At 50.3% G+C, this 10,712-nt stretch overlaps 2 protein-coding genes and 1 non-coding gene across 3 annotated transcripts in view; all 3 read right to left on the reverse strand.

The window, feature by feature from the left end:
* Positions 1-286: 286 nt before the first annotated feature.
* On the reverse strand, positions 287-359 carry Pmar_PMAR020291. The gene has a single exon. It is a non-coding gene; the product is annotated as a tRNA-Glu (tRNA).
* A 321-nt stretch (positions 360-680) lies between these two features.
* Pmar_PMAR020292 (hypothetical protein) lies at positions 681-2,348 on the reverse strand (the record flags this gene model as incomplete). The annotated part of the gene is made up of 1 exon (XM_002767070.1): positions 681-2,348. One exon carries the CDS (start codon positions 2,346-2,348, stop codon positions 681-683), a length of 1,668 nt encoding a protein of 555 aa, XP_002767116.1.
* Positions 2,349-5,107: 2,759 nt separating this feature from the next.
* Positions 5,108-10,712, reverse strand: part of Pmar_PMAR020293 (clathrin heavy chain, putative) — a gene marked incomplete at both ends in the record, with an annotated part of 7,614 nt that continues 2,009 nt past the window's right edge. The window contains 31 exons of the mRNA XM_002767071.1: positions 5,108-5,219; positions 5,267-5,323; positions 5,367-5,504; positions 5,555-5,659; positions 5,709-5,774; positions 5,822-5,928; positions 5,974-6,099; positions 6,150-6,248; positions 6,295-6,409; positions 6,461-6,562; positions 6,616-6,701; positions 6,750-6,875; positions 6,926-7,018; positions 7,069-7,122; positions 7,174-7,350; positions 7,410-7,517; positions 7,568-7,709; positions 7,761-7,852; positions 7,908-8,051; positions 8,183-8,309; positions 8,358-8,429; positions 8,482-8,636; positions 8,806-8,913; positions 8,972-9,086; positions 9,144-9,347; positions 9,401-9,526; positions 9,629-9,720; positions 9,789-9,977; positions 10,031-10,168; positions 10,212-10,581; positions 10,671-10,712. The exon at positions 10,671-10,712 is cut by the window's right edge and continues 4 nt beyond it. Coding sequence (XP_002767117.1) covers positions 5,108-5,219; positions 5,267-5,323; positions 5,367-5,504; positions 5,555-5,659; positions 5,709-5,774; positions 5,822-5,928; positions 5,974-6,099; positions 6,150-6,248; positions 6,295-6,409; positions 6,461-6,562; positions 6,616-6,701; positions 6,750-6,875; positions 6,926-7,018; positions 7,069-7,122; positions 7,174-7,350; positions 7,410-7,517; positions 7,568-7,709; positions 7,761-7,852; positions 7,908-8,051; positions 8,183-8,309; positions 8,358-8,429; positions 8,482-8,636; positions 8,806-8,913; positions 8,972-9,086; positions 9,144-9,347; positions 9,401-9,526; positions 9,629-9,720; positions 9,789-9,977; positions 10,031-10,168; positions 10,212-10,581; positions 10,671-10,712 — 3,787 coding nt within the window. The remainder of the gene's footprint in view (positions 5,220-5,266; positions 5,324-5,366; positions 5,505-5,554; positions 5,660-5,708; positions 5,775-5,821; positions 5,929-5,973; positions 6,100-6,149; positions 6,249-6,294; positions 6,410-6,460; positions 6,563-6,615; positions 6,702-6,749; positions 6,876-6,925; positions 7,019-7,068; positions 7,123-7,173; positions 7,351-7,409; positions 7,518-7,567; positions 7,710-7,760; positions 7,853-7,907; positions 8,052-8,182; positions 8,310-8,357; positions 8,430-8,481; positions 8,637-8,805; positions 8,914-8,971; positions 9,087-9,143; positions 9,348-9,400; positions 9,527-9,628; positions 9,721-9,788; positions 9,978-10,030; positions 10,169-10,211; positions 10,582-10,670) is intronic.

Below are 10,712 nucleotides of genomic sequence, written 5' to 3' on the forward strand. Positions count from 1 at the left end.
TCATCACAAAAGCTTGGTAATCATCATAATCGCTCATCACATATCGAGTGGACTTGATTCGGACAACGTCACCGCCATTTGCGTTGCATCGCTTGGTAGGCGAGCTGAACTTGGAGTATCGCTGTGCGATGTGTATGATGATGCTAGTTGTATCCGAGGAGTGTGCGCTTTCTCAATCGAATAGAACCAGATGCTGGGAACTGACTCGGAATTGGCCGCACCAAACGATACGGAGTCATCCGATTCGAAAAGCTCGCAAGGCGACAAGAAATTAAGCGAAAAGTTATTCCGATACCGGGACTCGAACCCGGGTCGCCTGGGTGAAAGCCAGGTATCCTAACCAGCTAGACTATATCGGAAGTTGCTTTAATTAACCTATGAAAACTCGCGAGCAGTTCGTCCGTCTGAGTTGTCCATTTCGTATAAATAACATTACACATTCCATGTGTCAAATTCTGACGGTTGTGAATCAGATGGACGAACAATCAAAGGGACGAACATGTTAGCGCACGCCCACACAATCGATAAAGTCCTATGGACGAACATCTCGAATGGACGAACACTGAGTTGGACGAACATTGGCAGAAAAACGCAACAGAAGACGTTCACGCTCAGAAACATCCACATTCATAATAACACACACGAAACTGTGAAGAAACTGTATGATTGACACTTCCAGCCTACAGCTCGATATCCATCCGGCCCTGAAGACGGTTGTTTTTGCCGGGCCTTCCGCGTTTTCGTGGGAATGGCTTTAATCTCTTCTCCTGCAGACAACGAACCGCATGATCCCGCATTTTTTCCTCATCGTAAGTGGCCTTCTCCGGATCGACAGTCGCTCGTTGGAGGGCGTACTCTGTCGCCCACGCCAATGTGAAGAGGCCGCAGTTTGCAGATCCGGGTGTCTGCTGTTGTGTGCGCAAACATACGCACTTTGTACCTTTGCCGAAGATAGCGGTCATCACTTCACGCATAGGTCCAGGAATCGCGTTCATACCCAGTGCGCTATCGAGATATAGCACTAGTCCCTCGTGATTCCTGACAGCGAGGGCAAAATGCTTAGCTCCATAGTCGTATAAGGGTTGGATGATCAAGGGTGCATTGCTGAGGCTAGGAGCTTTCGGAATGCCCTCAAGCTGTGTTTTCATAACCTCTAATGATGCTGGAGTTATCGGAGGAAACTGCAGCAAACATAAGCACCTAGTACACAGTAGGGCCATCCAGGTACCAACAGCCATGTCGGAAATTTCGGTACAAGGTGAAGCTAAGTCGTGACGATCCAGCACAGTGAGACGGAACTCGCCAAGTAGAGTATCATGCACCAACCAGTTAGGCGACGCGGTTGAGGACGATGGCCTACACTCAGGCGATCCATCGAGCTCCTCTGTTGATGCATTGGGTTCCTCCGCCGAACACTGAGAGTTCGGCTTCGGCCGCTGAGGCACCGATCCTTGGGATGCAGCTTCAACCTTACCGGTCGATGCGCTTGGTGATGGTTGGGAACGGTGGTTAGCAGTCTTGTGAAACAAGTCCACGATTGAAGAGGATAGACCAGCATCAGAATATACAGAAGGCTGAGGAGGTTCGTCATCAGGGGACACCGGTGCGCGGGACTCAAGTGTCACATCCTGACTGGTAATATCCACCCGCTGACGCTTCCCCGGGCAGTGCGAAGAATGATCGCCTCCAACTTGAGTGGAGCTGTTCTGGCTAGGCTTCATATCGTCACCGTAGCTGAACTCCTGCTCTGCACTACCATCATCATCATCATCGTCATCGGAGTTGATGTCGACATCGTCGTTATTGCACTGAGTAGCGTGCTTGACTGCTCCCCTGACGACTCCACGGGCGAGCTTGAACCATTCATGGAGATCAGGTTCGTCAACCGGACGGCCGCAAAGAATTTGCAGCCTGGCGTCAAGCGCAACGTATTCAGGCTTCCGATACCATGCGTCACCGCGATCATACATGACAGCGTCAGCATATACTTCGCTGATGATCCGCCTTACCGCATCCACCCAGACCCACAGGTGGGGACGGGAGGTCTTCGCGAACCTCCGACCCCATCCCATGTGGAACCCTTCCTGTGCGTTATTCGTCCTCCCTCTAGAGGACATAACCCTCGCCCGCAGGTTCAAGACGGCTGGGCCGACCTGCTTCCCCAATCCGTACTTTCGGTGGAGATATCCCGATAGAATATTCCGCTCACGTCGCGGCAAGCCTCCAATAGCAGCCTCGAATGCAACAGCGGTGAGCGAGACGGGCAAGAAAGGAACACAGGCCACAGTGTAGAACGTTTCATACGCTTCTCGCACTTTCGGGTCCTTGTGATCATTACCGTAGCACATGAAAGGGAACACACGACGAAATTTACGGAATACAGCTTGGGTCCAGTGGAAATAGCATACGGTTATAGACGACAACGGAAGCACAGTCCTAATCGCTGATAGTAGGGCGGGCTCCATGTCACTCATAGTACTGGCAACTCGCGAAGGGCCACCGAGTTTCGGAACAACACGCTGTAGGATCTTAGTATAAGTAAGTACACTGCGGTTCGGAGCAACACAGTAAAAGATTGGAAGGAATCTACCACAGGCATGTTGCACTAGTACAGTTACTTGCACCGCGAAACGCAGTGGACAGACGGAAAATGTGCCGTCAAGGCAAATATGTAGTACATTGTTATTCGAAAGTAAACGTCGGAGAGTGCACTGGTCCCAGAAAATCAAAACTCGCTCATCGTCTGTGCTTCCAGAATCCCACAGCAACATGTCGACCGCTTCGCCGCCTACCTTGGTACTGCAGAACTCCGGCGGGAGCGCGAAGCCCGTGAGACTCCGTGGGGGATTGGGCAACGCAAGAGCTCGCCGCTTTTCCTTGTTCAACTTCTGGTAAACTCCGCTCTTGGTTGGCAGTTGCTGCAGCTGGGCGTCACTACAGTCGGGCACTAGATCTCGGAAAGCGTCCCAAGCCGGTTGATTGAGGCGGAGTTCCTGAGCCTTGCGACACATCTTATCGAGAAGAATCTTGCCCAATCCAGTTGCAGTGCATGTATGCTTTTCCGCCGGTGTGGCCTCGACCCATAAGTCGGCCACTGGCCCGTGTAGAGCGCCCACGACTTTTGCACGACCACCGCAACCGAGACCCTTTTTGTAGCCCACGCATCGCCAGTAGGAAGTATGCTCCGGTCGTCGCGAAGGATTATTGAGACTATAGGCATGGGAGCCACACACAAGGTACCGACCACGTGCATGGTCGACCAAGCAGACCTCCCCCAACACTGAACCATCGCGCGATTCGCGCCCAGTCGGATCACGTAATTGATGCGGGCTTTGTGAGGCTGCAGGTTGTGAACCCCGGGTGTAGATGTCGTGTGCGTCATGAGCTAGCATGCGGCCAAAGGCGAAACCTGAGGTGTAGCCAGGGGCTGTCTATCTCGCTAAATTGAATCGCTGGAAGTGCCAGAATTACGCTCAGATGCAGAGGTGCAGCAATCCTGACTGTGCGATGAGGTGCTTCAATGTCGGGTGACTGCCGATGACGCAGTGGTTATTCTTGCATACACGCAATGATGACCTCCGACGAAGATATTGATGCCTGGATGGCTATGTTGTCTCGCGTGAGTGAGTACGTCTCACGATGCCCTCCTCTCCGTGTGGCCGAGGTAGAATGCCTATGGTACCATAGATACCCTGCGCGAAGAAGAGGGGTGAACGTGCAGCCTGTTTATGTCGACAACTACTTCGGTCTGCTGCTGCAGGATAACGAGTCTGCTGCTGGGGACTCAGAAGTGTATTACCTCGACCCTGTTCACGGAGGCAGCTACATTCCAGCCAAGGTGTTGGAGATAGTAAGACAGTTGTATCCACGCTATACTACAGTGACCGCAGTACCATGTCAGCAAGAGAACGTCGAGAAGCATAACGGTGGATTGCTCGTCCTAGCTTGGGCAACTGAGGCTGCACTGAATCCCCCTAGAGACGGCTTGTCAAGCATATGGTACTTTGCCGAGTACGACGAAGAGCGACTGCATCGTCATGCAACTCGTTGCGCGAGGAACGGTGTGTCGGAGATCTTTCCCCGAAGGTGAATGCAAACGTAGGGAGATTAGGGAAGTCTTGAATTCGATTGAGGCCTTGATTGGCTCGATAGTATCGAGTCGACTATGAATTTTTCTCGTGGAGATCGATATGTAGCGTGAAAGTGCATTGTGGTTTGTGTTTCCGTCCGAACTCTGATGTGTTCATGTTGAGAGAGAGTTCGTGTGGTGGGGTAGTGTGGAGTGACTTCAACTTCAACTAGTGCTGAACGTCGGTTACACATGACTCCAGTGGAGGCAAGTAGATTTTGTGGCCCTGTTACCTAGAGGCTCTGGGACCCAGGGCCTGGGCGAGGCGGACCTTAATGCGGACTTGTATCTTATTTCAGGACTTGAACCGTGATTGAAATGACACCCGGGCATTAAGAGGAATTTAGGGCGAGCGAGGTTTTTTTTATTTTATTTTTGGGCGTGCGCCAAGTTGTTCGTCCTGTTGAGTGTTCGTGCCGACGATTAGGCACCATTCTGACTTGCCTGTCGGAATAGACAGAATCGTGTTTTGATTAAATTCCATTCCTCGACAACACAGCGCGGAGAGATTCATACAGAATCAGCAACCACGCCCCAATCCTTGCAAGCTGCGAGGTAGTATACCCAATTTTGTATCCAGAAATTTACCGATCGAAACTTATGTCTAGAATGGTTTCGTCTGCATATCCTTAAACCTCATCACACTCGGACAAACTCAACATGGAACGGTGTTGCGAATGGAAAATAGTCTACTTCCTCAACACTACACCATAACTAGAACTACACAGTTCCGGGTGTGTACACTTTAACTTTCATCGGAAAGTAGGGGGCTGGAAGTTTCCAAGATTCGACGTCGACGAGGGTTGGCGAGGCGGGAAAGTGGGAGGCGTAATATTGCCGCTCGCTCCCATAGCGCCCATCGAGCTCGGGATCCCACCGAAATTTCCCTGAATCACACCGCCAAGCTGGGGGGATGATGACGGGGTAGCACCGCTGACAAGGAGGGACACTTTCGACTCATACATGTTATGCTAGCACTCACCCTGGGCCCATCAATGCCAAGTGACCACCAGGCCCGCCAAGACCAAGAGGATTGGACTCCACGAAATCGTTAGGAGCTGACTTCTTGTCTTCAGCCAACGATTCCGTCCTGCGGTCAGAGATCTCCGTCAATGATCTAAACAATCGATAACCTACTTCTTTTCAAGAGACTCGATCCTGTTGGAATAATCCCTCATCAACTGAATCATATACCTACAATAGACGGCTGAATCACTTAAATCGGTGGGTGACTTACGGCATAGCAAAGTCCATGTAGCCCTTCTTCCAAGCTAGCTCCATCACTACATCAGGCCTCAGCAACTCATAACAGGTGTACAGACACGCCGAGAAGCACTCACGGCCACATGGTACATCTTCGGAGGTTGCGAAGTAGCTAAGAAAGAACGGACTGTCTGCCATAGAAAAATGATGGTAACTGCCTACCGCAAGAGGCCCTCAGCGAGGTCTCGGCTGCCGCTCTCTCTGGCAGACTCCATAGCGTCAGTGAACATACCGTCCTTCTTCGAAAGCTCAATGCTTTGCTTAAACCTGTCAATGCCAAGTTATGATAGGGATCAGAATAACTAGGTCGATTCACCTCCCGTTCTGGTTGTACAAAGTAGAGGCGATTCGGCGCATTTGAATGAGGTGATGATTCTCCAACCTGACGACCAGAACGATACGACCAAAGTCAACAGTACGACTTCCTACTTCTGGGCGAGGGCGATCTGGTCGAAGTTATCGTAGTGCTCGATGGAGCTGCGAAGACTGTCCACATCTTCCTCCTCTACCAACAATTCATTCAACGCTTCATTGACCTAAGGAGGACAAAAATGAACTCCTCTCCAAAGAGAGAGCCGTACCTGGGGTATATTGGCATTGGGCTGTACTGCGGCCATGTAGTCCTGTATCAAGGGCAAATGGCCTGCCTTACGGACATGCTGGACCACACGAGCGTGATCCAACTTGGCCTGGATCGCGACCAGCAACTGAGCCACAGAGTGTCACTAAATCAATACTCTGGTAACCACTCCCCTACGTCGCTCAATAGTAGAGGATGCTCGTCGAGGTAGAAGTTGATAGCCCTGTAGTAGATCTCGGAGTTGGAGACCTTACTCATCACCGATTGGAATAAATCCTGCCAAGACACAGTGTCCGACTACAACTCCGCCCGAACCTGTTACCTGTGACCACGCCGTAGGGCTGTGCTGAATGATGGTGTTAGCAGCTGAGTCGTACTCATCATACGATACGTACAGATACACAGCCTCTTTCCAAAGGAAGTTCGCCTCACACGCCCTACAAAGGTCAAAAATCACAACCCTTAGCGGAGCGAAGCCGCCGACCCACCTTATGAGCTTAGGTATGTTGAGTCTAGATGTGTTACTCTTGACAAAGTCCATCAACTTACCCTTCTTATGCTTCGCATATAAAATTCCAAGCTCGGTGAACCTAGCATAGATCCCGATGAAAAACTCCGCCACACGACCAAATCTATCTCCTACATGCCGTAGTGAGCCTCATCAGAATTTGTGATGCCCAGTTCCAGCAAGGCCATCAACTCCTCGAAACGTTGAGCATTCTCGTATACCTGCCGTAACAATGACGTAAGCGGTAGACCACAGGAATACAAACCAACCTCAATAACCTCTTCTAGATGGTCAGGATGGATGATGATATGCAAGCCAGCAGTCTGAGCTGAGCGGAAGTCCTCAGCAGCAACACAGGCAAAGCAGATCTCCTTCCAAGTGCGGGGGTTCTTCGCCTGAAAGCCCACATTCCCATCATGACCGCTCGCAAGGGAGTCCTCATCACCTTCTTAGCAGCCTCGATAGCGGCCGAGAAGTCGCCCAAGTTGACATAACAGGACGCCAATTTGGCGTTGTTTGGTATAGACTGGAAAAGCACCTGAGGACATTGTAATTCCACCACTGGATGAGCGACAACCTCCATCTCACCTTAGCCGCTTTATAGAGCCGTTCCCCATAGAGACGATCCCCAACACTCTGGACCTATCCACAAGACTCATAGGCTAATACTACACTCTGCTGCAACAAGGCTACATTAGCAGTATTAGTGGCATCGAGGAAGTCCTCAAGTTCGTCCATCCTATCATCGCACTTGGCCAACGAGTAGAGCAACTCCGAGTCAATGTAGCTGTCCTTTTGCTTGGTCCGAGCCATACGGAGATACTTGATCAGATCATTATAGCACTCCTCACGCTCTGCTACTGCGATGACCTGCAGGACACCCAGACCATGACCATCATCCACAACCACGTCCTCAGCAATTCCCCTACCTCCATATAGTCAGTAGCATCACCAGCCTTAATGTAACTATCGATAGCCTCGGGTATCATAGCACACACGCCATGTCGAAGCTGTGCGGCTCCCAGCTTATACCAAACCTAAACCAAGGCAATGATAGTCTTCGAGATCCGATACAAGCACCCTCTACCTGAGGCTCGTTGACCCTGCTAGCAAAGTCCTTAGCTCTCTCTAAACCAGAACCCTCATCATCGTCCAAGTTGGTGAGTAGTGTATCCATAGCCTCGGCATTCATACCACACTTCTTGTAGATCTCGAAGGCTTCCTCATATCTAAATCCGAAATTATAGTAGCAGATGATGATGAACCGTATAGGGTATTACAGATTATAAGGATCCCCCATAGCGATGAGAGCAATCTCAGGACCATCATAGTTATCAAGACGATGCACATAGTCCATCACACGAGACTTGTCCTGATCGTAGGAGAAGCCTCAATAACCATCAGTTCCACTGTGATGGCCGGCCTACCGCCTTGATCGCTGTGAGGATCAACAGGTTCTGCAGCGTTCTGTTGTCAGAGAAGTCTGAGTTGTGCAGAACTATCTTCTCCAAAAGCTCGATAAGCTCATTAGGTAGATCGGCGTCTATGAATGCCTTCACAGCTGCAGTAACCTATTATGTGAAACACATGCTGCATCGCAGTATGAATAAGCAAACTCCGAACACACAACGATCGATGGCTAAGCCCAAGCGAGAGCTATCAATACTTGGTAGCTAGGTAATGCAACGCCGCCGCCGCTCACCTCATCAGCATTCTTGCTCTCCGGCAAAGCCGTACTGACGACCTGGTCAATGACATGCCTCCTATGTTGGTTATCATCAGCCAAAGCCTTAGCCCATAACTCGGGACTCTGTCGCTCCACTAGATACCTACACCCCAGCATAACCGATGCAAGATGGTGACACTAGCGATCTCACCTGGCCTGGAGACGGAACAGACCGTTGTTGTTGGTGACACGAAGGAGTTGGTCATCACAAGTACCCCAAGCTCTAAAGAGACCACCAAGGGCATTCCTCACATTACAGTCGTTGGACAGCATACCTCTTATAGGCAATGTAGGCTAGATGAGGGTCACGATCCTCGCAGTAGGCGCCTACTACGGCTGAGTCGTAGTAAGAGTCGTTCTTGAGGAAAGCCTCGGGGTCCTTGTTGGAGTCTATGTAGATCTTCGCAAGAGCATTATGAAGAGATGGCTCCTAAAAATCAAAACCACATAGAAAATCAGGAAGCCAATAACAGATATCATTCAAGTCGCTCACGAGCTCCCTTCCAAAGCGATACTGATAACTTCGTGAGGCATTACACCAATGTGCAAGGTAGCACGACCCAGGCTCAAGCACGTCACATAGGAGAGAATAAACCTACCTGATTGCCCTCAGCCAGGCGAGCTTCCAACCAAGGCTGCAGCAGACGTAGCCTGTTACGCTTCTCGACAGTCTCTACAAGGGGTTCCACTGGGCACAGAGACCGGACCTGCTGATGGGTGATAATGACGAGGACGTGCTAATGGCCATATGCTGGTGCTGCTCACATTGCCGAGGATGCTGTTCTTTATGTAGTCCTCAGAGCAGTCTCTATCGATCAACGTCCCGACTACAGTGGGACAGTTCAATGGATTCACCTTGGTCACGTAAACCTCGATATACCTGATACCAAATTCACTCATGTTCATACCATCCCAATCTCAACATATCTTCCATTACTTCATAAGGTTGTTTGAATAGAGGTAGTCAGTAAGCTCCTCCACATAGCCATGCATATCACAGACATAAATAAGTGGTCTCGGGTCCTGCAGTTTAGCCTCCTTAAGGAAGTCCTTCACCTTCACAGGGTCATAGTATTGACTCTCTCGAACAACCCTCTCAACCTCCTGCATATGACCCAGCTTAGCAGCTGCCTCTATATATCTACAATGAAGCAACGATCCTACCATACCGCCCCGCCATACTGCTTTTCTTACTTGAAGTGGACATCAGGATCTTGACTGCTCGACAGTATCCCGCCCAAGAAAAAGAACATTCCCTCCCAACATTGATACTTCTCGAAAATTGCCACCAGCTTATTAACTTCCAACTGCTCGTGGTACCTAATGCTAGCCCATACCACAACTCGCGCTACTCATATACACCACAGTATAAGAGTTATATATTCAAGACCCGACTTAATGGGAAGAGTTAGAGAGTACTACTTGATGGCCACTTGTACAACAACCTGGGTGTTCTGTTGTCTGTTATAACGCAGCATATCCTCGATCAACTCCAAAGCCACACCCTTTGAATTCTCCGTGCCGTTGCCGAGAACCTACAAACGCTCCCAACCTTGCATTTTCTCGAAACCGGATCTCCCACCTTCCCAATGTAGTTGGTGAGGAACTCAGGAGACATATCGTGTGAATGCAACATGCAACGCCTTATATCAGAGATGTCCGTGTAGTGCTCCAACGCTCGCTGATACATACCAGCCTTCTCACACATCATAGCGATGTGCTGACGATCATAGTGGCTCAACATGTTCATTTGGAATATAGCCTCTGCCACCTGAATAGGGCCAGGAGTCAGGGATAACAAAGTCACCGAAGCTCTCCTCCCACCTGAGGGGCCTGCATAAGGTTCATCTCTAACAGTCTGGTCTGAAGCTGTCCTTGCTCAGGCTTATCATCCTTGAGGTAATCCAAGAGCACTGACGTCGTCTCCTGGAGCTTCCCAAGAGCCATGAATGAGTCCACGACCTACATCATTATACGCCTACCTACACACTGACCTTCGGACTACCTTGTTGATATCAATCAGAGGCGGGTTGTTGTCCAGCAGACCCTTAGCAAACTTCACCGCTCCCTCAGGATTAGTGGCAACGATGGTCCTCAGCATCCCACCGTAATCAGCATTAGCATAGTTAACTCTCTTCACGTACTGGACCACCTTCTCGTACTCACCAGCAGCCACGAAGCAAGCAATGACCTTATCGTGGCATTGGGCTCGGAGGAAGACCGACAGGGCGAGCTTTGTGTCCAGGGGCTTGACCATGTCCCCTAGTTGTTCAGTGCAGGTCAGCTTATCCTCGCTCAACCACTTCTCGATGAACTCCTTACGACCCTGCGCCACAACGGGACCGACGAGCTCCATTGATTCGCTCTCATTCAGCCTAAGAACAACGAATCTCCGCTCGTATTCCGAACAGACGACAATCGAAAGGCCCAGGGATCGATCCCGGCGAACGGTATTTCTCATTACTTATGTCCACTCTCAAAAGAGCCGAGAAGTACTGGAGTAGGG

The sequence above is a fragment of the Perkinsus marinus genome (assembly GCF_000006405.1).
Source record: "Perkinsus marinus ATCC 50983 genomic scaffold scf_1104296971228, whole genome shotgun sequence".
Lineage (NCBI taxonomy): Eukaryota > Perkinsozoa > Perkinsida > Perkinsidae > Perkinsus > Perkinsus marinus.